The sequence below is a fragment of the Cynocephalus volans genome, chromosome 6, assembly GCF_027409185.1.
Source record: "Cynocephalus volans isolate mCynVol1 chromosome 6, mCynVol1.pri, whole genome shotgun sequence".
NCBI classification, from domain to species: Eukaryota; Metazoa; Chordata; class Mammalia; order Dermoptera; family Cynocephalidae; genus Cynocephalus; species Cynocephalus volans.
This window is the reverse complement of record NC_084465.1, coordinates 111,202,269-111,228,114: the sequence shown is the minus strand read 5'-3', so window position 1 is coordinate 111,228,114 and position 25,846 is coordinate 111,202,269. Positions and strand designations below refer to the sequence as shown.

At 40.1% G+C, this 25,846-nt stretch overlaps 1 protein-coding gene across 6 annotated transcripts in view; it reads left to right on the top strand.

Moving 5' to 3' along the window:
- The first annotated feature begins 18,733 nt into the window (after window positions 1-18,733).
- SMG1 (SMG1 nonsense mediated mRNA decay associated PI3K related kinase) overlaps window positions 18,734-25,846 on the top strand; it is a 98,356-nt gene continuing 91,243 nt past the window's right edge. For 5 of the 6 annotated variants that reach the window (XM_063100485.1, XM_063100483.1, XM_063100480.1 and 2 more), the window contains exon 1: window positions 18,734-19,192. In XM_063100485.1, the coding sequence (XP_062956555.1) occupies window positions 19,177-19,192 (16 nt within the window). In that variant the 5' untranslated portion in view covers window positions 18,734-19,176. The remainder of the gene's footprint in view (window positions 19,193-25,846) is intronic. The other variant, XM_063100482.1, reaches the window with a different exon arrangement.

Here is a 25,846-nt window from a genome sequence, read left to right as displayed (position 1 = left end):
ACCTTTAGATTACATGATATCCCAGGACTCTTTTAGAATCCAATTCTACCCCTCTAATGCATCTGTTATGTTTTTTTTTTTTAGTCCTATCTGTGTCTCTAGTTTATTTCTTCAATAAATATTTGAGTATCCATTATAAGCTGGAAACTGTAGTTGACAGGAAAATGAATGAGAGGGGGTTTCTACCTTTAGGTGAGCAAATGGGAGACCTAAATCAGATGCCACAATAAAGGACAAGTCTTGCTGCATAATTAGACTTGCTGAAAAGTCTACGAAAAGGCAGCTCAGTTCTTCAGCAACACACAATCGTTTCTGAGGCTTGGTATTTTCATCTGTAAAATGGGGATAGTCATGCCTCCCCATCAAGCCTGTGTGAAGATTAGAATTCTGTTTAAGTGTGGAGAAGCATACTACCTGGCACAAGGTACATGCTTGTCTTAGTCCATGCGGGCTGCTATAACAAAATACCATAAACAGAGTGGCTTATAACAACAGGAATTTATTTCTCACAGTTCTAGAGGCTGGGAAGTCCAATGTCAAGGTGCTGACAGATTGAGTGTCTGCTTGGACAGATGGAGGGTCCACTTTCTGTTTTGCAGACAGCACCTTCTTGTGTGTCCTCATATAATAGATAGCTCCCTGGAGCCCTTTTAATAAGGGCCCTAATGCTATTCATGAGGCTCTGCTCTCATGACCTAATCACCCCCCAAAGGCCTCTCCTCCTAAAACTATTGCTTTGGGGGTTAAGATTTCCACATATGAATTTGGGAGGTAGACACATTCGGACCAAAGCAATGCTCAGTAAATGCTATCTAGCATTACTTTTTTATTATTACATTATAAACTCCTTGGAGTTAGGGGTTGGGTCTAATTAAAACCATGTGGTGGCAATTCCTAACTTGTAGGCAGCAGGTTCTGTTCCAAAAGTGTCTACCTTAGAGCTTGTTTTCCTATGGAGATGGCATCAATTGGTTACTTCCCCAAGGCCAATCTGGAAATGCCTATTTAAACTAGAGTATAGGGCGGCCTAAATATCGCATAATTACAATGTTTAAAAAACTCAGAGAATAGCACTAATGCAATGCAAATACAGCAGAAACAGCAGCTTTCAGGTTCTTTTTTTTTTTTTCTTTTTACAAATGATGATAAAAGGCTTTTTGCTTATTGTGAATGGTCCTTGAGACTGTAAGGCAGGATTAATCAGAAGACCAAAAACGAGAGTTCACACTTGAAGATTCTGAAGGAGGCTTCTAGGAATGTTTAAGGGCCTTTAAGATGGAGGACTCTAGGTTTTTTAATTTGTTTAATTGCACTTAAAAATGTATAATTTTCCTTTTCCTTGAGCCAATTATCTCTAACATTGTTTTCACACTTACCCTTAAAGTACCATCTTTAGGCTGATGACTCTCAAATTTGCACCTTTAGGCCACATTCTTATACAGTATATCCAGCCCCTGGCTTGACATCTCCACCTGGACATCTCATGCACATCTCAGATTGAACATGGTTCAAACAGAACTCTTGTCCCAAATTTGCCTCCTCCCAAGCCTTTTCTATCTCAATAAATGGCACTGACATATGCCAGTTGCTCGCCTCAAAACTTGGGAAATAGGCCAGCTTAGTTCATTAAAGCACAGTGTTATAACACCAAGGTCAAGTGTTTGGATTCCCATACAAAACATCTTGGGAAATAGCCTTATTTTTCTTTATTTCCATCACACCCCACATCCAACTCTTCAAGTAGCTCTGTGTACTTCAGTTCCAATATGCCATACTATTATATGCAATTGGGATCACTTCTCACCATCCACACTATATGTCAATTTAAGCCACCATCATCTCTACTCCAATAGCCTGCTAACTGATTTCTCTGCCTCTCCCACTTTTATTTTTACACAGCAGCAAGGGTGATCTTCTGAAAGGGTAAATGATGTCTCTCCCTTGTTCAAAACCCTCCAAAGGCTTTCTTCCCCAAGTGGAGTAAAACTCAGACTTGTTACCATGCCCAGCAAGCTCTTTGTGATCTTACCTCTGCCTACCTGTCTTTCCCCAGACTAGCATTACTTCTGTACATCAAACATGCCGGGCTGATTGCAATTCAGCATCCCTGTATTAGTTGATTTCCCTGCCCAGAACTTCTTGTGACATTCACCTTCTCATCATCGACATCTCATTTCTATTGTCTATTCCTCAGAAAGGCCTTCCCTAATTATTTCTGGCAGAGACTTCCAGTTGTCCCCCAATATCCACTACTCTCTTTCCCCATAGAAATGAATTCTCCTATTTTTAGCTGGACCCATAATTGTCTAGCCTCCTTAAGCTGATATAAGGCCACATGACTAAATTTTGGCTAATGCAATATAAGCAGAAATATAATGTGGCAGTTTCCGGGAAGCATCCTTAAAAGATCATGGGCACATACTTTCTGCCTTTTTCTTTTTATTTCTTTTTTTTTTTTTAACCTTTTATCCATTCTCCTGGCTGACATGTGACATGATGGCTGGAGCTGGAGCAACCATCTCATACCATGAGGTAGCCGTGGAAATGGAGTCCACACATAGCAGAGGAACAAAATAGAAGGAACCTAGGTCTCTGAGGACTTCATGGAGCCGAACTGCTAGATATAACAGCCCCGGACTACTTGCTTACTGACTATTACCTGAGAGAAAAACAAACTTTTTGTCTTGTTTAAGCCACTGTTGTTTTGGGTCCTATTAAGAACTTGATCCTAACTCATAGACCACTTTGGCTAAGGCAGCCCTCTTTCATAATTATCTGTATTTTTTTTTTCCTTAAAGCAAGTATCAGTCCCTGAAACTACCCTATATACTTATTTATGTTTTTATTATCTGTATTCTCCCCTCTGGAATGTAAACCCCTTGAGGCCAGGGATTATCTCATGTTCACTGCTGTATTCCTACTCCCTAGAAGAGTGCCTGGCACAGAATAGGAGCTTAGTAAATATTCATAGAATGAATTGGTAAATGAACACCTACTATGTGCCAGGGAGGGAGATAAAAAGATGGCTCACACATGTTTTCTGAGTCCCTTCTCTGAGAAGCTTACTGTCTAGTGGGAACTGACTGTCTAGTTTGAAGAGGCACTCATCCTCACTGGGTTTATCAAGAACAGTGGTTTTCAACCAGGGGCATTTTGCCTCTCAGAGGTCATTTTTTCAACATCTGGAAACACTTTTGATTGTTATAAATGGAAGGGTGCTATTGACATCTAGTGAGCAGAGCCCAGGGATGCTGCTAAACATCTTACAATGCACAGGACAGCCCCCACAACAGGGAATTACCCAGCCCCACATACCAATAGTGCCAAGGCTGAGACACCCTGACCTAGCCAATTAGATTTGGGGAGGAAGCTGTCTGGGCTGCACAAGAGTTGAAGCCATGGAGTTTGGGGGACACATGTCACGTGGCCTCTTTGGTGTTATGAGTAAGAATGTGGGACTAAGTCCCAAGTAGAGGTTGGCTGAGCTGTCACACTTGTCAAAGCTCTCCATCAACAACCTTATTTACTTGTCACAAGGCCCCCATTTTGAGGACAATGTGAATTCAGAACAGGTAAAATCACACCCAGAACTCCTGAAACCAGGCCAAGGAAGCTCTTTAAATGATATCATCATTACTATTAAGAGCTCCAATGTGAATTTTCATTTTGCCCATTTTCCTCTGGAAGGCAGAGGGCTCTGAGGCTCTACTGCTCGCTGTCACGATAAATCTCTTCTCTACTTTTGTTTGGGTGAAAGGAGTCTATCTACATTCATTGACCATCTGGAGAATGTAATTTTCTCTTGCAGGTAAATAAATGAGAGATGAGGGAAGTCCAAGGGACACGAGATTATGGAGGTGATAGTTTCTGAGCCACTTCATGTTTTAATTACCTTTTTTTTTTCTTTTCATCTTTCTAATTTGTTAGACACTAATGCATCCAGTGACCTTGGGCAGGGCATTTAATCTCTCTGAACCTTGTTTTTCTCATCTGCAAACATAAGGGGTTGGATCAGGCCATGGTTTAGTTGTCTTCCAGCTCTAAATAACCATAATGATGATACATCTATCGCCTGCTACCATCAGATAATTGATGGCCTAGGTTTGAAGAAATACATTTGAAAATAAAGGATTTTCAAAGGATTCCTAGGATCAATGCAAACCCCCTCCATTTTCAAAAATAAAACATCAGCATTAATCTTCAGAATAGTATTTCCCAAAATATGTTTCTTAGAACATAGTCTCTTAAGATATAAAAATGGGACCCTATATCAAAAAAGTTGGGAACAATAACAGGTCCCCTTCTGGGAGAGTAACAGTAAATCATTTTTATCTTTTTGTAAACCCAATGTTTCTCACCTGTTTGGCCAGAGAATCCATTTTTCATTGGATATTTATTAACATACTACAGAAGTAATATTCTTTGAAACTTACTTTTGGATATCCTGCCTTAGTATATAACGACATCACCCTTTGCTCTGCACCTAGTTGGAGAAGGAATTATGGTACCTGCTAAAAAGAATCCCAAAGAAGACAGACAATGTGCTTCACAACTTCCCTGGCCTTCAATAGAAGCATGGGCATTACCCATATACCTGATATCAGGGAACAATAACATATTTAGCACACTATTAATAAAAATCCACTTATTGGCCACTTATTTCAGTAATATAGCCTTTGATGCAAAAAGAGAGAAATGTAAACTTGCGCCTCTTTGCTGAATTTATCAATCCTATTCACTAACTGCCTCTGTAACAGGGATGGCAAATAAGTTTTTCCTGTCACGACAACTTTGATCGATGGGTAGTAGCTGCCAGGAGCACTGTGTTGAAAAAGATTGTAAGACCTTCCATAGGCTTGGAGAGAAAATATGCTGTGCCTGATTCTTAATGTCTGTCGTAGGTGTAGAGCTGTGATTGTTGATGTCTGTGTGGCTATAGACCTATGAAAAGCACTGAATGCTTATTGTCTGTTTCCTCACAGAGATCAGAGGTATCTTACAAACTACTCACGTTGGTTTAGTTGGGGAATTAAGACTTAATACATTTAAGTGCCAGAATGAGTGGTTAAAATAATTCTATAGGGTCAGAGAAGGGAGTTTCTTCAGATCACAATGTGAAGATAAATGGCTGGCAAGAGTTGAGGTGGGTGAGAAGGTTAGGAGACCCAGCGAGATAAGTCTCAGCAGGGATTGCTGATAAACTGCCAATACCCCAGGACAGCTTGTGTCTCTAAAGCTTCCTGGACACAGTGTCTGTATCCCTGAGACAGTGCTCAACAGAAGATATATTCTCATCCTTTTTCTAGCACAATGCTATCCAATAGAAACAGAATTTGAGCAATAGATGTAATTTTAAATTTTCTAGTAGCTACTTTTAAGAGAAGCAGGTGAAATTAATTTTAATGCTATATTTTGTTTATCCCAGTATATCCAAAATATTATCACTTCATGTAAACTATATGAAATTATTAAAGAGATACTTTGCACTCTGATTTTGATAAGTCTTTGAAAGCTTGTGTGTGTTTTACTTACAGCCTATCTCAATGCAAACTAGCTACGTTTCAAGTGCTGAACAGCCAAAGTGGTTAGTAGCTACCAAATTGGACAGTGTCAGTCTAAACCTGACTCTTGTTAATAAGTTTTTTCTCCCAAAAAAGTTTGAATACAGTTAATTAGGTTTTAGTAGACTTCCCAAACTCTATTCTTTTAGCTTTCTTTCTTTCTTTTTTATTCTTTATTCTCCAAACTCTATTCTAGTGGACACAACTGGTGCTAGCAATATTTTTTAATCTAAAGATTATTTCTATAAACACCACATAAGAAAATGTCACGAATTCATTAATTCTTAATGAATAATTAAATCATTAATTTCTTTTAAAATTGTGGCGTTTTTTTAAGTTAGAAATTGTTATATTTATTTCCTACTAACAGTGGAAAGGCAGAGTTATTAAATACAGGACAGTAATGGTTCTTATGGCTTGTTCTCTTTCTCTTTTCCTTTTTTAGATTTTTTTTTATTGTGGTAAAATATATGTAACATCTAATTGACTACTTAAAACACTTTTAAGAGTACAGTTCAGTGGCATTAAGTACATTCACCTTGTTATGCAACCATCACCACTCTCCGTCTCTACAATGTTTTCATCATCTCAGACGAAAACTCTGTATCCGTCAAACACTAACTACTCGTGTCCTCCTTCCCCCAGTCCCTGGCACCACCATTCTACTTTCTGTCTCTATAAACTCGACTACTCTAAAGACCTCGTGTAAGTAGAATCATACGGTATTTTTTCTTTTGTGACTAGCCTGTTTCACTTAACATAATGTCTTCAAGTTTATACATGTTGTAGCACGTGTCAGAATTTCCTTCTTTTTAAGGCTGAATAAGATTCCACTGTATCTACATTTCATTTATTGTGTTTCACTTATCCATTCATCTGTCAAGGGACACTCAAGTTACTGCCACCTTTTGGCTGTTGTATATAGTGCTGCTATGAACACGGGTGTAAAAAATTCTATTTTTATTTTAGGGGGGAATTTCCATATTGTTTTCCTTAGCAGCTGCACTGCTTTACATTTCCACCAGCAATGCACAAGAGTTTCCATGTCTCCACACCCAAACCAACACTTACTACTTTTGTTTTCTTTTCCTTTTTTTAAATAATAACCATTCTACTGGGTAAGAAGAGGTATCTCATTTTGGTTTCAATTTGCGCTTCCCTGACGATTAGTGACGTTGAGCATCTTTTTATGTAGTTATTGACCATTTGTATATCTTCTTTAGAGAAATGTCTATTCAAGTCCTTTGCCATTTTTTTTTAAATGGGTTTTTTTGTTTTTGTTTGTTTTGTTGAGTTGTAGTTCTTTACATATTCAGGATATTATCTCTTTATCAAATAAATGATTTACAAATATTTTCTTCCATTTCATGGTTTGTTTTTTCATTCTGTTGATAGTATCCTTTGATGCCCCCAAATTTAAATTTTTGATGCAGTCCAATTTATCTATTTTTTCTTTTATTGCCTGTACTTTTGATGTCATGGTAAATTCAGTTCTTTTGATAAGGAAATCTGTACCTTCATAGTTAAGGAACTTGTCATAAAGTCTAAAAAGTTACACAGAGTGATTTTTCATATCGTAATCTACTGACCCCTTTTACAGACTCTAAATTTTTTTTCTGGAAAGTTCCATGAGCACTTCATAATGTATTTTATCAAAACTCCTTCTGAATAGGCTTTCTGGAGTTTGCTAACTTACCAGTACAATCTTCCCTTCCTGTGCTGGTCCTCGGTCTGTTTGCTCTCAGAATCATTCCTTACACTTGCCCTACACTGCTCGGTGGCACAAATGCTGTCCCCTGAAGGCTTCATTCTCCACGCTCCCATGTGAACTCGCTCTTGGCTGGATCTTGGGCAATGAAAGTGGCATGAGAGGGCCGGCCCATGGCTCACTTGGGAGAGTGCGGTGCTGATAACACCAAGGCCCCGAGTTCGGATCCCATATAGGGATGGCCGGTTCGCTCACTGGCTGAGCGTGGTGCTGACAACACCAAGTCAAGGGTTAAGACCCCCTTACCGGTCATCTTTTAAAAAAAAAAAAAAGAAAGTGGCATGAGAGTGGAGGGTGGAATACACTGTGTTATAGTTGTTTTTGTTTCTTTTTTTTTTGGCAGCTGGCCGGTATGGGATCCAAATCCTTGACCTTGGTGTTATGACATCGTGCTCTAACCCACTGAGCTAAAGAGCCAGCCCACTCTTAGCCTTTTTGTTCTATTTAGGTCTTTAATTGATTGAATGAGGGTACTCACATCAGGAAGGGCAACCTCCTTTACTCAGTTTACTGATTAAAAAGTTAATCTTCTCAAAAGCACTCTCACAGGCACACCCAGAATAATGTTTGACCAAATGTCTGGGCACCCTGTGGCCCAGTTAAGTTGACACATAAATTAACCATCACAATGTCCTTCCAACCTTTTCCTATATCTTTATAATACACATAGCAATAAGTCTATTTTTTTCCTTGCAGAAATGTTATTATAATATAGATATTAGTCCATGATTTGCTTTTTATTTATTTATTTGTTGGCAGCTGGTCAGTACAGGGATTGAACCCTGGACCTTGGTGTTATTAGCACTGTGCTCTAATCAACTGAGCTAACTGGCCAGCCCTACAATTCATCTTTTAAACAAGAACGTCTTTCCAACACAATATGTGTAATTCTTCCTCCAAGCTTTGTTTCTTTTTGTGACTTTTTAATTTAAAAATTAATAATAGGAAAAAAATCATTTATACTTTAGGATTTATATATACATATGAGGGTACCTCAAAAAGTTCATGGATGAGGCCGGCCCGTGGCTCACTCGGTAGAGTGCGGTGCTGATAATACCAAGGCCACGGGTTCTGATCCTATATAGGGATGGCCGGTTCACTCACTGGCTGAGTGAGCGTGGTGCTGACAACACCAAGCCAAGGGTTGAGATCCCCTACCGGTCATCTTTTAAAAAAAAAAAAAAAAAAAAAGTTCATGGATGGAAAAATAAAGTTGAAAGATAATACAATACCATGAAATTTTTGAAGTATCTCGTATGTACATACGTATGTGCATATGTATGCACATGTACAGAATGCTTTTTAGTTGAATACAATGGCTACATGGTATTTCATTTATTTTCTCACTTATGGAGGTTTGGGGAAGAGGAGATAGAAGCTTGGACTTGATATAATGGGCAGCAAGGAGGAGGTATCATGAGTAGTAGGTATGGGGAGATCCAGGAGATCCACTACCACAGCTGGCTTGTTTCAGAAAGAATTTTTGCTATGTTACATTTCTTCAATTATAGAAAGTTTGGAAACCAGTTATAACACCAAGGGCACGGGTTCTGATCCCCATATTGCTCAACTGCAAAAAAAAAAAAAAGAAAGAAAGAAAGAATAGAAAATTTGGAAACCAGAGAACAGAACAAAGAGACACTAATAATTCCACTACTTTAACATGTAACTTCTACTATCCTTCTGCGGTACTTCCCACCAGTCTTTCTGAGATAACACATGTCAAAAAAATAATTTAAAAGTCTGGTTCTCCATTAAAGATTCAACTGCTAAGAATGTGTTTGGAATTTCACACATCATTTTGGTAGATTCTAGGATGGTCAGAAAAATATTTCTCCTTATATACCTCTCAGGAGGTTTTTTGGTAGGGGATTTTTTTTGATACAGATAACCCAAGATTCAAATCCAAGTTCTGACACTTGCAGACCACGTGGCCTAGGGCAAGTTACTCACTTGAGTGCAGTTTCTTCCTATGTGAAAATGGAGATTTGATAATATTTACCTCCCAGAGTTTGAAGAGTGGTAATGGTTACAAATAAGTATAATTAAAATTCTTTGTAAGTGGCCATTCTTATTTTAACAAAATGGTGAAAAAGTTGGTGTCTGTTCTTCAATATGGATAGCACAGGACCAGGCTTCTTTTTTTTTTTTTTTTTTCTTGGCAGCTAGCCAGCATGGGGATCTGAACCTGTGACCTTGGGGTTATAAGGTTATGCTCTAACCAACTGTGCTAACCAGCCAGCCAGGGTTAGGCTTTTATTAGCCCTCTTCCATCTCTGGTGTTTGTGGGGAGTAAACACCTCCCAGACACTTGCTGATGATTTGGAGATTAGATTATTTTTCTACAGTCCTATTATTTTCATATTCTTGTTTCCCTTACCTGAGGTGATGTAATACTCAGCCATCTGCTTACCCTTCATCTAAAAGCCACCTGAAGTCATGCTTTTTTTGAGAAGTCTCTTCCAGGGCCCAGCAGGGAGGGTCTCCTGAAAAGGGGCATGTCTGGGGGATGGTCCAAACAGCATGCCCAGCAGTGTGACCTTCCAATCATTTTAACACAAAAGATCTTCCAGAATAAGCCTTTGTTCGCTTCCTCGTTGTGGGTTACAGGGATTGCTTTAATTATGACATGTGAAGGTATTTCGAAATGTTCATGGAAAGATTTGTATTATCTTTCAGTTCTATTTTTTCACAGACTTTTTGAAGTACCCTCATAAACAGCAGTCCACTAAAGAGACTAAGTGATCCTATGTCAACAAGAAGCTCTGATGTGAAATATTTATCCCTCCCTTACTTGTTAGACTCTTTAATCCTTTACTTATAAAGAGCGAAACTTGTGACTCCTGACTGCTTTTAAGAAAACAAGCTACTCATACGAATTAGGTTAATTGTTGGTCTTAATAAATTATAGGGGCAGCAGAGAGATAGGCTACTACATGTGGGTTTGGATCTCAGCTCTGCTGGTTTACTGGCTGTCACCTTGGGCAAGTCGTGTCCTCAACAAACCTCTGCTTCATCTTCTGTAAAATGGGAGTAAGAAGAGTAACCGATTTTATGTGATCATCTTGAGGATTCCAGAAGCAATGAGCTTGTTATGTAAAGCCATTAGCACCTTACCTGGCAAATAGTAAGGGCCTGATAAATGTTAAACTATTATTATTATCATCATCAGATTTGGGTGACTTCCAAGCAGTGACACTAAATACTGAAGGTGGCACTCTCCTTTACCCTGGCTTTAATTTCCACCTGAACACCTCCCCTTACCACCCCCACCACACACTAATGTCCTTTCTTTTCAACCCAATCCTGGGGGGCCTTGACCTTAGGTAAAATGTTTCAGAAGGCTAGAGCTGGGTTGAAAAGAAAATGAGATCATTCTGAACTTCGGAATGATCCCTTATAAATTTTCTGAAAATGAAAACAAAGGATTAGTTATGTCAAAAAAATGTTCAATGATGACGTCAGCATTTTAGGAAAAAACAGATTTTGTTAGGTTAGATGAAAGAAGTAGATGAATCTTTAAAATATACTTGATCATACACAAGTCTTTTTTTTTTTTTCTTTCTTAAACTGGAAGTAAGTCTAAATCTGTTAGAAATAATGTAGCCAAAAATATGTGAATCTGAACAATTTTTTGCCAGTAGTTTATAGCATATAGATGAACCAAAGTGATTTGAGTTTGTAAAAGTATAAAATAGCATTAACAAAATTTGCACTGTACCAGATTTGAACATCTTGTGAGATTCACATTCATACTAAATTTTCAATATTATGTTCTTTCTGCATTTATTTTTTACTTTTATTAAAAGTTCAAAACCAGGGCCAGCCCCGTGGCTCACTCGGGAGAGTGCGGCGCTGGTAGCGCCGAGGCTGCGGCTGCGGGTTCGGATCCTGTATAGGGATGGCCGGTGCGCTCACTGGCTGAGCGTGGTGCTGACAACACCGTGCTGAGGGTTGCGATCCCCTTACGGGTCAAAAAAAAAAAAAAAAAGTTCAAAACCAAAAAAAGGAGGAGGAGGAGGAAGCAGAGGAGGAGGAAGAAGAAGAAGAAAAAGGCTGGAGTTAGTAGGAAGAACCTGGAGAAAAACTTCAGAAGCCCCAGATTAAAATGTGAGGAAAAGGGCTGGCTGGTAGCTCAATTGGTTGGAGTGCGGTGTTGTTAACACCAAGGTCAAGGGTTCAGATCCCCTACCAGCAGCCGCTAATAAATAAAGAGAAAATAAAATGCGAGTTAGAAACCGAAGGCTACAATGCTAGGTACTCCTACTAAAAGCCATAGGAGCGTGGTGCTGACGATGACACTAAGGTCACCCATATTGGCCAGCCTCCAAAAAAAGCCAGAGAGAAAGGGAGATGAGATATCTCTGGCTGGACAATGCTTGTCAATTACCACTCAGAATTTTTTAAAAAGTTCACCTTCACATAACCCAATTCTTCAAAAATACTTTTATTAGGCACAGGAAAGAGATAGACACAGGATATCTTTTTAAAAATGTTACCCCATGAGCTGGCTGATTAGCTCAGTTGGCTAGAGTGTGGCCTTACAACACCAAGGTCAAGGGTTTGGTTTCCCGTACTGGCCAGCTGCCCCCCAAAATAAATAAAAATGTTAAGTGATAACTGTGTAAACAATGCACAGCAGCAGCTTGCTGCTGGAGATTTTATTTTCATAAATTGCATTTTATTTACATACATCCCTGATATTGGTTTAATTAGGGGAAGCAAAGTGTCTAGCTCCGTTAGAAGCTCCGTGCCAATCCTTGGTCAGCTCAAGGCCAAACTTGGGGGAATCTCACCCTCCTGTTTTCTCCACTTTCTAAGTTACAAATAGCCTCAGGTGAGCATCGTGATCCTCCTATTTCATTGTTTGGAGAGTGCAGGAACCACCGGGCAGCACATCTTGTGCCCTGATTCATAGAAGTTTGGCCCCTGCCTCAAGCTGAGACAGCTTGTGTGGAGATTTCAAACGTGTCATGAGGTTTCCTAGCCAAGTTCCTCCTGCACCAGCTTGAAAACTGGCTATAAAAATAGCCCTGACTGAGGGAGCCTGACCTGTGACAAAGATTTCCTAGTTGGGAGCAGGAACAAGAAGGCTGCTGTTTTTCTTCTTTTTAAAATCTGTTTTAATATCTCTATGACACAGATTTGCTTTTAAGATTGTGTTTTAAAAATCACCCTTGTACTTGAGTTTCCTGTTTGAGAATGAAGTTCCTCAGTTCTTGGTGCCTAATTGGGGTTAATCCAGGGCCAGATATTTGGTTTAAAGAAAACAAAGAGAGCCTATCTTTTATTTACTCAGGGAACAAGTTTGGGTATATATCTAGGAAATTTGGAAGATCTCTAGGAAATTCCTGGTGATTAAGGACTTTGGGGTTTGCTGAGTTCAATTCCTGACTCTAGGGTCTTTCAGGAGTTAACAAAGGATAAGATTATTCACAGATTTTGAGGCTATGAGTGTATTAAAAATTTAAGAGATGGCAAATAGGGTACAAAATTTGCAGTATATATTAAATTTCTTTTTTACAATTGAACACTTTTAACTCAAGGGAAAAAAACTACAATGCAATATAATTGCCTATTCACCAGGTAATAATATAATTTATTATGAAGTATTAATGCACAGCTCTTAACAAGTGTGTGAGCTGGTAATGGGACACAGTTTTAAAATCCAGACCTCCTTCCTGTCAATGTGTCTCTGGGACTCTGTATAAAACCTCATTAGGCAGTAACGTCAACCGTCTAAATCTGAGGCCTTTGGTGAATGTGAGGTTGGGGCCAAATATTGCTTCTGTCCCTGCCTGTGACATTCCCTGCCTGGCCCTGCCTGCCACCAGCTGAGTAACCTTGGGAGGGCTGCTTAGCTTCTCTTGGCATCAGAATCCCAATTTGTAAAATGCCTCATCAGTACCTAACTCAAAGAGTGGTTTTGCAGAATTCCTGAAGTAACCCACATTGACCACTGGCTCAGTGCTTGGCATTAGGAGATGCTCAACAAATATTAGCTAGAGATGGTCACTATTATTGGAGCTAAGACTTGATGGCTTTGCCAAGGTTACTCAATTGGTCTGTATGAGTCACTGTCATACCCTAAAAGTATTCATTCTTTATTCATTCAACGCATTGATCAAATGCTTACTTTCAGTTTTTTAAAAATTTTGTTTTACAAATACCACCTCTCTGTATTTTCACTAGGAAACTAGCAAGAAACAGGAAAAATGAAAAAATAAAAAAAAAAAAACAACAACGAAAAACAAACCATGATCCCACTTATCACAGGCCTTCAATATTAGGTAAATGAAACAAGTTTTCTTTTTTTTTTTTTTTTCTGTGAACGTCTCCTCTGTTTTTTTTCCGACCAAGTTGAGGTCACAGCGCATGTTCACTTTTGAATCTCATGCTTTATTTTTGTTTAACATGTGAATGTAATACTCCTGATTTCATTAAAAATTCTTCAGAAATATAATTTTTAATGGTTCCAGAAAATTCTCACTTTGAATGTTCTGTCTCCCAATCAGTTCCCTATTGTTGGGCATTGGGATGATTTCCAATTTCTTGCTATTAATAAGTAAAACTGAGATGAATACTTTTGTATCAATCTTCATCCATATTTTAGATAATTTCCATTTCATTCTTCCCATTTCTTGAGTGCTTAATATGGGTCAGGTGCTGGGCAGTGTGTGGGGGAATGAGGGAGGTGTGACCTTTGCCCTCACAAAGCTCACATCCTCAGGGTCAGGAGATAATAAATGTGCAGAGAAACCCAATGTTTGCAGGTGGTGACAGGTGCTACCAAGGAAAGAAATACGGTATGTGACAGAGAGAACCTGGAAAGGGACTGGCCAGGTTCTTTTGGGCAGGGAAATCAAGGCACACCTCTTTTTTTTTTTTTTTTTTTTTTTAAAGATGACGGGTAAGGGGATCTTAACCCTTGACTTGGTGTTATCAGCACCACACTCTCCCAAGTGAACCATGGGCTGGCCCTAAGGCACACCTCTTTGAAGAAATGAGATGGGTGGGGGGTGGGGTGGAAATGTGGTGCCTAGGGCCCCAAATTTAAGGAGTGACTCACTCGCAGGCTTATGTAAGTGCAAGGTCAGCATGTGCATGACCTTGAGAGTAGGTGCTTTCTTAAATTTTGCACCCTAGGCACCTCGGTCACCTCCTGTTAGTCCCAACCCTGATAGGAACAAAGGTAGGAAAGGCATTCCAGGCAGAAGGAACAGAAAGTACAAAAGCTCAGAGGCTGGAGATGCTTGGTGTGTTCTGGGAACCCTGTGACTGGAACAGAATGGAGAAATGCTATTTGAAGTTGATACGGAAAGCAAACAGAAAGGACATTGTTGGGGGGGAGAGGGGGAGGGAGAAGGGAGGGAGGTTTTGGTGATGGGGAGCAATAATCAGCCACAATGTATATTGACAAAATAAAATTTAAAAAAAAAATAAATAAATAAAATAAAAAATAAAAAAAAGAATGGAGAAATGCTGAAATGGAACAAGAGAGGCAGAACCACTAAAAGAAATGAGAAAAAAAAATTTTTTTTTGAAACTTTTGGGAGTTACTCATACTTGATATATTTTTTGAGTGTATCCAAGTAGTAGGAAAAACTGGGCTTTCAATTTTTTTTCCTAGTGGTTTAGCATTGTCTTTATAATCCCCACATGTTGGGAGGTGGGGATGGGGGCATTAATAACTTTTTCAGTGCTTAGGGGCTATGAAGTAGTGATTCTTTCTTTCTTTTTTTTTTTTAAGATGAACAGTAAGGGGATCTTAACCCTTGACTTGGTGTTATCAGCACCACACTCTCCCAAGTGAGCCACGGGCCAGCCCTGAAGTAGTGGTTCTTAATGTTGGGGGCCCATTAGAGCCCACTGGGGCTCTAAAAAATACTGATGTCTAGGTCTACACTGAAGGATTCTGATTTAATCCATCCAGGATGTGGCCTAGGTGTGGGGATTCTAATGGGAAGACAAAATTGAGAACCACTGTTAAGATCCTGTTATGGATACAAGCTGCTCTGGGATGTTTACAATTTAGGAGAAACCCGATTTTTTACAGCCTTTTGTAGGCAATTAGTAATGATGAGTCTGGATTGTAGTCTAAGAAGAATGGGAAGCCATTGATGGGTTTTAAAAGTAGGATGGTGGCATGACCTGATTTTTATTTTAAGAAAATCACTCTGGCTGTGGTGAGGCAGATTTCCTTAGGATAGATTCCCAGAAGTGGAATTACTGGGGGAAAGGTATTTTAAGTCTTTGGATACACACCGTTAAATTGCTTTCCAGGAAGTTTCTGCCAAATGACACTCTCCCACCTTCTGTGTCCTCATACCACCTGTGTTAGTCCTTTTTGTGTTGCTAAAACAGAAATACCTGAGACTGGGTGATTTATAAAGAAAAACAAAATTTATTGCTTACAGTTCCTGAGGCTGGGAAGTCCAAAGTCCATCTGGTGGTGGCGACAGTGACCCAGGGGTCTTACATTGCAAGATGGTGGAAGCAGAGAGAGCGGAGAGACATACTCTCTTTTTAAAAAGCCCTCAGAACCACTCACCATTTTTAATCCGTTCTTTTTTTTTTTAAAAGATGACCGGTGAGGGGATCTTAACCCTTGACTTGGTGTCGTCAGCACCACGCTCTCCCAAGTGAGCCACGGGCCGGCCCTCTAAGTTTCTAATACATAAAACTTGGGGGATACAATTCAAGCTTCAGGGAGTTTTAGGGGGACACAATTCAATCCACTATACCACCCTTTTGCCAACATTGAGTGTTTTTTAGGGTTAATTATTTCTATGGGAGAAGTAAAAAAAAAAAAAATACAAATAAGAAACTGAGCAACTGGACACAGCCTCTGCTGACTGCCTTTATTTTTCTCCGTTGGTCAAAATGTCATCCAAATAGCCACGTGCTTCAGAAAATTGCAGATCTGATTTTTGGTTAACATTTGTGGATTGCTTACTGTGTGGCAGGCATTGTGTGAAGCACTTTACATGCAATATTTCTGTTAATCCAACCACCATCCTTAAGAAGTCAGTGCTATTATTATTATCTGCATTTTAATGCGAAAGTCAGGAGCTTGCTGATGCCCTTTCCTCTTATAAGTGAGAGAGTCAAAATTTGAACCCAGAACCCTCCTTCCAATGATTCTGCTGTTGTTTTGTAATTTGAATGAACAGGACTCCTGAAATTTTTCTCAGGGATCTGAGGTTCTAGTTATTCTGCTGCTACTCATTTTGAAATCTGAATAATTGACATAATTTGGTCACTGCACCATTATTACTCTTTAAGAAGTCAGAACGATTAATTGGCCACATCAGCCATTTGCTCATGGGTCAGAATGACGGTCCCAAAGAGGAGGGAATATCAATTCACATGGATCCAAGGAAGTTTGGAATTTACAATCAAGAAAAGGCTTTGGGAGAAAGGCATTTTCACCAGATTGAAAGACAGGCTGGCACAGTGGTAACACCAAATTAAGCAAACATAAATATTTTATTCATTTCTTATAATAGATCCAGCTCCCTAACCCCTACTCTCTACATTCCTTGAGGGCAGGGATTGGGTCTTGATGACTGCCCTGTCCCCAAATGCTTGGTTGGAGGTGCTCAATAAATTTTGCTGAATGTTGAATGAAAGAATGAATCATGCTTAGGCTGTACGGTAAAAAAATATGTGAGGACAATGTAGTGACTATTGCTTATGTAATTAAACATTAACTACAAACAAAACAAAAATACTTTGTAGGAATAACAGTCTCCCAGAGAGGACCATACTGAGTGAGGGGGCCCTAATGTTGGGACTCGATTCATCCTAGGAGATTAGGCAAGAGGAAATGGTAAACAGGAAGGAAAGGAGGTCCTCTTGTAGGTCTTCTTTTGCAACTAGTAGAACCCTTCCTCATATCCTCCCCTTAGCAAGAGGGAGATGGCAAGTGTGAGGGTACCTAGGACAAGTGTTAGGATGGAGTGTGTGCATGTGGGATATATCCCTCTTCACTCGATACGTTCATTCAGTTTTATTGCATTTATTTTTTACACAAGCGGGTGACCATGCTTGGGTCTGACCAACTCCTAGTGGGGATTTCTGTGTTGAGTCAAATATCAGCACCAGTTCATAGAAGGAGTTTCTTTTCCCCTGAATAAGGGGAGGAAGTTCATTTGAAATTCTCACTTTCCGGCTGGCCGGTTAGCTCAGTTGGTTAGAGGTGGTGTTGTAACACCAAGGTCAAGTGTTTAGGATCCCCTTACTGGCCAGCCGCCAAAAAAAAAAAAAGAAAAAAAGAAATTCTGACTTTCCATCCTCTAGAACTGGTAGGATCCTCCCTTAGTGAGGGATTGGTGGGCACAAGCAAGGAGACCAAGGTTGAAGGGGTATGTATGCCTGTGGAGACATCAACTCATAATTTTCAAGTACTTTTGGTAACTATTTTATTTTTGTGGCTGGCCAGTACGGTGATCTGAGACCCGTGACCTCGATGTTCTCAGCACCACTCTAACCAAGTGAATTAACTGGCCAGCATCTTGGTAACAATTTTAAATTACATAAGTCATATACAAAGCTTTTCTCCTTGCAACACAAAATAACAGGTTAAGACCCTTCATGCACATAAGGTTGACACTAGTTTTTCTGTTTTTGACGGCTGGCTGATACAGGGAACGAAAGGACCCTAGTTTGATGTGCATCTTGCCCATCTTTTAAAAATATATCTGCATCCACATTATGTATCACATGCTTTAGTGAATTCTTTCGGCGGGAGTGTCAGCGGGGAGACATTGCTTAGATTTGCCCCCCTCTAGCCAGCCTCCTTCTGCTGGGGAAAGTGGGCACGTGTTAGGGTGAGAGGATTTCAAAGCACTTTTCACGTTACAGAGGAAAGCACTTGGTGGCCGTGGGTACTTCCTTTCCTCCTCCTAGTTTTCTATATTGTGAAGAAATGGCCAAGATGTCAGGACTCCACGGCCACATTTCAGGTGGGAGCTGAGGAGGTGGATATACACCCCTCTCCGTCTTAGTATTTTCACTTTTTCTCGCAGACGGTGGGAAGGCGGGCGCACGTGAACTCTAAGGGCACGCCTATGTGCGCGCGCAGGCAAGGGCACCAGCCCCCTCACCGTAGATCCTTGATTGGACGCCTGTTTACACCTGACTGCCGGGCCTTCGGTGGTCAAGTGCTTTCCGGGGAGTGTGTGGGAGGGGATGCGTGTGGGGGCGGTGGTGGAGATCCCCTCTCCCATGATCCTCCACGGCGGTGCCGGGACCGCCGTCCGCAGGGAGTGGAGGTGAGCCCGCGGGCGCGGGTGGGCGGTCCGCTTGCGGCCCCGCCCCTACAGGCCCCGCCCGCCCCTCCAACCTTGCCCGGTGGGGGCCGGCCCCGCCCCTTGCTCCCAGCATGCCGCGCGGTAGCGGCGGCGCAGCGGGCGGAGCCGGGAGGCGGGGAAGCCGTGGCCGTGTGAGCGTGGGGAACCGCCGCCACCTCCTCCTCCTCGCTGTTTTCGTCTTCCAGGGCCCCGGCGTCGTTGGCCGCGCACGGTCCTGGAAGAGACGACACCTCCCCTTCCTCCGCCTCCTCCTCTCTTCGCCGCTCCCGCCTCCTCGTCCTGCGCTGCGGGCTCAGGCGGAACCCGGAACGGCCGTCCGACTCCCCCGCCCTCCGCCGCCTTCTCCTCCTTCTCGGCTTCCTTCTCAGCCCCGGGCCCGAGCGGAGCGTCGGCGGCGGCCGGTTCGGGTGGCGACTCGCGCTTCTTCGGGCAGCGGCGCTTGGCCATGTCGTGTCGGGGAAGGTAATGAGCCGCAGAGCCCCGGCGTCTCGGCTGAGCAGCGGCGGCGGCACCAAGTACCCGCGGAGCTGGAATGACTGGCAACCCAGGTGGGTGACCGGCGCCGAGCCCGCTGCCCCGACCTCCCGGGACCCGCCTCGGGCGGGCCAAGGCCTAGGGCCGCGGGGCTGGGAGGCGCGGCCTAGGTCCTCCTCCCCCACCCCGGGAACCGGGCGCGGCTTCCTGGGTCTCCTCCCGCCCGGGCTGGGGGAGGAAGGCCGCTGGGAGGCGAGGCCTAAGTGCCTTTTCCTCTCTGCTTTTCAGCTCTGGTGCTGGAGCCGAGACCCAGCACGCCCGGCGGAGGCACTGGCCTAGGGCTTGGGGTCAGGGAGGGTGAAGGAAGAGGCCTGGTGGTGGTGGTGGGAGATATTCTCCGTAACCACCTCCCTCCAACTTGGGATTTGAGTTGAACCGTCCTGAGAGTCCAGGACCCGCCCTGTAGCCCTTTCATTTCCTCGGTTCCTCAGCCTTTCCGCTCCCACCTGAAAGACCGCCTTAATCGTGTTCTTCTGTGACCCCCACGTGTTAGTATTAAAAAAAACCCAAAAACCAAAAGCCGCCCAAACTCCAGCTAAGGCGTTATCCTGATTTGAGGCAGGGCGTTAGTACAGCATGAGATGAGATTGTAGGACTTAATGGGATCGACCCGATTTGGTCCTGGGAAATGAAATTTTCTCCAAGTGCAGGGGCAGTTATTCTGGTGAACGGCAATTCGTATCTCGACACTTGTTAAGTCCTCGGTCGCTGACTTAGAGAATTTCCTCCTATATGGAGGATTTGATCTCAGACCGCGTGGGGCCTAGGATTTGAATATATTAGGCACATTATGTTTTTTTTAAAAAAAATTTGTTTAATCATTTTGTCTTTATGATTAGTCATGGGGCAGTTGTGCTTAATTAATTTTGGACTGGTTTATTTATACTCCTCTTACTGAATATGTGCTTGTATTATTCAGAAACTATTTGGGATTTAACCCAGTGACCAGAAGTGCTCCCTAAATGTATATAAATATATTTTAGGGCTAGTTGATTCCTGGAGCTTTAATGCGCATATGTTGGGATGCCTGTTTGCTTCCCGATAGTTACAGGTAATTCCAGCAGTGTTTGAAAATAAAGAATTTGGTAAGATGTTAGAATGTAACATTTTAAGACTTGATAGAAGCATCGAAATAATCTTTGGCTAATAGGTGGTACACCTGTTATTCTGTTTTATATGCCTTCTCAAATACTGTGTCTTTTGAGAATTGATGTAACTAGGTGACTTTAAAAATTAATGCCTGAGTCCAGAATTGAGATACGTAGTTAAAAAAAAAAAAAAAAAGAAAATTTGTTTGAAAAACGTAGTTTTGACTTGCTCTGTACCAAGTAGGGTTTGTGAGTACTTTAAATAAAATTAGTTGACTAGTTTAAGTATTTTTGTCTGTAATTGACATACTTAGTTGTTTTGCACTTTTATTGAAATGTGCGAAATTTGATTTTTTGGCATGTAACAAATTAGGTGATAAATTAGCTTGAATTTGACATTTGAGAGCTGCTCTTTAATAGCAGATTTTCCATTAGTTTTCAGTATTGTAATCATATGTATATTAAGAGAATTTAGTAACTTTTTAGAGGGCAAAAGTGCTCTTCCCAAATAGTCCTAGAGCTTTTGTAAAACAATAAATTGTAACTTATAGTTCTAAATAAATGGAGTAGCAGAGTTGCAACCACGTGCTGGGGTCATCTGACTTCATTGCTGACAGGTATGGATCAGAATGGCTTATGTAGTTGTGGAATATGTACATGGGTTATTTATAAATATTATCCATGTTGTTTCCTTGAAGTGTTTTATTTCTTGGCTGATTGTATGTGAGTGCGCACAGTTGTGGGGAGAGGATTTAAGCTTTCTTTGAAGCTGTGCTCTGTAACAAAGTCTTATAACCTGATACCTAGGTAGATGATACTGTCTGATGTGCTTGGTTACACGGAATAACAGTTCCTTAGGAAGTTGGAAATATTTGGTTTTCTCCTGTTGTAGAGGTAATAGAGAAGTATCGATACACCCTGTAGCATAACTTGATTTATTTGCAAAGTCACCATAGTTGATTTGTTAAATAGTCCATAAAAAACCTCAGATGTTGCCAAGTTACAAATTTTCTTAAGTTAAATTTGAGGTTGTTATTTGTCCCCTCTTCTTTTCAGAAAGATGACAGACTCTAGTTAACTGACAGAATGGAGCTTGATCTTCCCCTCTTGATTAAATGAGGGTTTATTTTTCCAGACAGGCAGACTTTTTATGGTTCATTTTTTTTTTTTTTTTTTTTTGTCGTTTTTTCGTGACCGGCACTCAGCCAGCGAGTGCACCGGTCAGTCCTATATAGGATCCGAACCCGCGGCGGGAGCGTCGCCGCACTCCCAGCGCAGCACTCTACCAAGTGCGCCACGGGCTCGGCCCTTATGGTTCATTTAAATCATTTTGATTTTTAAGAAAATTTTTGCCTTTTCGGTTCTGTTTCTTTTCTGATATATATGGTTTTTTTTTTGGGGGGGGGTGTTCTATTTTCCTTGATTTAGGCTTTTGAAAAAGTGGGGTTTTAAAAAAGCAGTTCTTTTCATTTTCTTTTAGTGATAGTTTGCCAGTTAGTCTTGAAACTGACTGCTGAGTCAATCATGAACACACAGGATACTTCACACATATTGAAAGGAAATGTTCCACGTGGCTGAATAGTGTCATATGGCAACAAACCAGGCCCACCTTCTCTAGAAGCATACCTTCAACAGCAAGCATTTATGTAGCACTGGCTTATAATCTTCCTTTTCATTCACTCTATTCTCAGCATTTCAAAAATGGTTAGGCAAATGAGTGCTTTTAGGTCAGTTTTATTTCTTAAAATCTGTGGATCCCTTAAACGTAAAAGTTGAGGTTTAGGGAGCTTTTGGATGCATCTGCTTTTTCATATAGAGAAACAGGAGTGGTGGCTTCTTAGAACTAAAGGGATGCCTGACCTGTGGACATGTTTTGCTGTTTTTCCCCTCTCCCCTAAAAAGTTATTACTAATAGCTAAAGTTTATCATTTTCCTGACTTTGTTTTGGGAAGTTATCTTCTAATTGTACCCGTCAAGATAGAGATCAGAATGATTTGTTTTAAAATTAAATGTGTAATTATTATACTTTTTTCTTCATTTTTATGAGCTCAAGGAACTTATTGTTCATTTTAATAGACCAAAATGACATTAAGTTGACATTGAAGTCAAATTAAGATTAACTAAATTAATTCAGCAGAAGAGAAAGCATTCAGGTCAACAAAAGACAAATAGGTTTTACTTCTACACTTGAGAGTCTTAGAACTTTATTCGTTTAACAGACAGACAAGGGTACTTCCAAAAGTTCATGGAAAATAAAATAAAATTAAATCAAAACAAAAAAGAATGAGAAAACAAACAAACAAAAAAACCCACAAAAGTTCATGGAAAGATACATATTATCTTTGAAGTACCGCTACATATTGGGTGTCTTACTGTGCCCAAACTTTTGATCTTACTGTATATTAAAAACAGCCTCCATTTTTGGTGGAATGTAGACAGATCAAAGTTCCCCAAAGTACAAATATCCTTATTCCTTACTGTGACAGACCAAAAGATAGAAGGTGAGTGTTGTGAAATTAGAAAAGCCAGATACTAGTATGTCTGATGTTGTGAAAAGCTGGATTTTTGGAACCAGAGTTGTCTATTTGGCCTTTTATGAGTCTGTACTAAGTCTGATGTCCATAAGTACGTAATATAGTGAAATACATAGAGGATAAAATTATGTGGTGTAACATGTTTTATAGTTATAAATGCAACTTTAGTTAAGTAGAATTTAATGATTTCCAAATGCCCTATGGAAGTTTTTCAGCTAATTGTGTATGGGTGTTTAATGGGGGGGGGAGAGTTATTTTTTTCATTATAAAATAAAACATTTGTTGTAAAACTTTTGGCAATTTTATCTTTAAGTTGATCCTTTTATTCCCTAACGTTTTGGTTTCTTTTAAAATTGGGAGTATAACTGAAGCTTTTCTTTTTTTTTTTAAAGGAGATTATGAAATACTTATAATTCAGTAAAAATTGATGTGTTATGGATTTTTTTTGTTGTTGGTTGGCTGGTGCAGGGATCTGAACCCTTGACCCTGGTGTTATAACACTGTGCTCGAACCAACTGAGCTAACCAGCCGGCCCTGGGATTTTTATGACTTATAAAACCACTGTCTTCAAGGAAGTTATAGGTTAGTATGGAAGGTAAGAAAAGGGCTTTGCTATTGTAAAAGCATGTGGATATTATGATATAATTCTTCGTATACTTATTTTTATATGTGGTTAATAGAGTTTAAGATCTGGAGAGTCAGAGGAGAGTAAGCTATACAGTTGCATGGGCAGTGGAGTGATGAAATTGTTCTGTACAATTTTGACATGGTAAATTGGGGGGAATCTCTCAAAAAAATAGAAGTTGGGCTATGGCAAAATGTAGGTTGTCCTTGGTTAAAAAAAAAAAAAAAGTCAGTTTGGATAGAGGGATGGGGTACCTGTGGGGAGTAATGTAAGTAAGAGGTGAAGCTGAAGAACTAGATTGGAATGGATTTGTAGGCCTCAAATCTTTGTTTAAGTGTATTTCGAATTCCTTTAGGGAACGGTTGAAGTTTTACCAACAGGGAAGTGGCATAATTTAGGAAGATTAAATCTAGTTGCTTCTTGAAGAGTATGTGTGTGGATATAAACACAGTAGGGGGCTTTTGGAACAGTCTAGACAAGAGACTGCTAAGGACCTTTCTGTTTATAATTCATGATTTAAGTTCAGACAAAAATATTCAGTCCAATATGTGGGAATTTCTATAAGCAAAAACCCCTTATTCGTTATCTGATATTGATTGAGGATGATCATTAAAGTGATACTTTTTATATACTCACTCTTCAATTCATGTAAGGACACTTACTTGAAATATCATACATATAAAATGGAGTGTGGTCCATGGTGTCTTTTGGGAACACTGAATTCTTACAACTTCTCAGGATTTCCTACCTTCACTGCCTGTCATAGTAGGCACTAGCTTACTCCCTGTCCTAGTCACCTAAAATAAATACCTGAGATTTCTTTCGTTGGACTACTCTTTATGGGTTCACACAAGCTATTGTTTGGTGTCTTTTCATATTGTTATTATTTTAGTGGTCTTTGGCTATCTTAAAGTTTTCTCAGAGCCGATTTTATTTTCGGAACTACAAAATGAAACTTACCTTCTCTTGTATAGAGGCCTGACAGTAAAGATTGTAGAAATTGCGCGGCTTAATTCCTATGTGAGATGCTCTGGCATAGTTTTTAAATGTAGAGTGTATCCTATTACATTCTTACATGTTTGCTTACACAGAGATGTTTGGTTTTATAATGTTAATTCTGCCGCATCTTGTAGTTGATTGAGTGTATCTTTCCCTTCTAAGTTGAATTCTCTTTTGAACTCCATTGTGATACTTCCTTAAGAGAAAATTTACCTATAATAGTTCAGTGAATTTTGACAAATGTATACACCTTTGAAAGCAAGACCACAGTCAAGATACAGAGACTTTTAAGTTGGATTACCCCCACCCCTGGTTTTCTTTATAGTATTTAACCACTATCCGAAATTTTTGTGTCTTTCCCAGTAAAACATAACTATATGTGCATGGATCTTGTATAATTGTTTTACTTCTGTTATCCTCTTATTCCATGCTGGTGCATCAATAAATAGTATTCAACTCAATATTTGAGAGTACTTTATCAAGTAAATACATGAAAATAGGATTCTGCAAGTTTGTTTCTATATTTAGAGTTAACTCCAGAGTTTACTTCACTATTACTTTTGGAGGAATTTTGAGGGAACTGTTCCTCTTATAGCAGCTGGGTTAGCCTGAGGCAGCAACTCAAACAAGCTGATTGAGCAAGTTCAAAGAGTCATTGTTCTATGGACTGAGGTGGCCAGATCTTTTACAGAAGAAAGAATATGGTAATTTAAGATTCATAGATTTCATCCTTGGAAGATATCTTGCTCACGTGTTCAAAGTTCTTTTATTTGTTGACCTCTCATCCTGTATCTATTGTATCTATCTGTATGTTATTTAAACAATCTAATCACTAAAAATTTAAGCATTGGATTGAGCCCTCTGGCACTCCATTAGAATGCCTGGGGAAACAAACTTTTTGCCAGTTGTATGCCTGCTGATTGGGGAATGAAACCCAAATTTTTCCAGAATCAACAGATTTCTAAACATAGTGAATTATTTCTTTCGTATTAATTTTGATACCTTTTCAAAAAAGAAAATTGGATTACTGTTAGAATTATTTCTTTGGAGGTTAATATTGCTAGTCATATTATTATTCGTGGTATGTCTAGGATGTTGTATTATTTAAAAACCTTTTTCAGAGGTGGTTCTGGTATCAGAATTATAGGTTTTTTGGAACTTCCCAAGTTATGCTCTTTCTTTGCTTATAAATGGAGACACTACTTTTTTTTTTTTTTTTAAATCCCTTTTTAGCATCATAAAGAACCTCAGCAGTGCTCTTATTTGTTCACAGGAAAATTATTAGTGGCTCTGTGGTGCCTTCACTTCACTCTTGTTTGGGAACCTACAGATTTTTAAAAAATTCTTAAGCTTACTACTTACTAGATCTTTATTTTTGGGCAGCATCCAATGTATTAATACCTTTTTTAGGAAAAGGCTTCA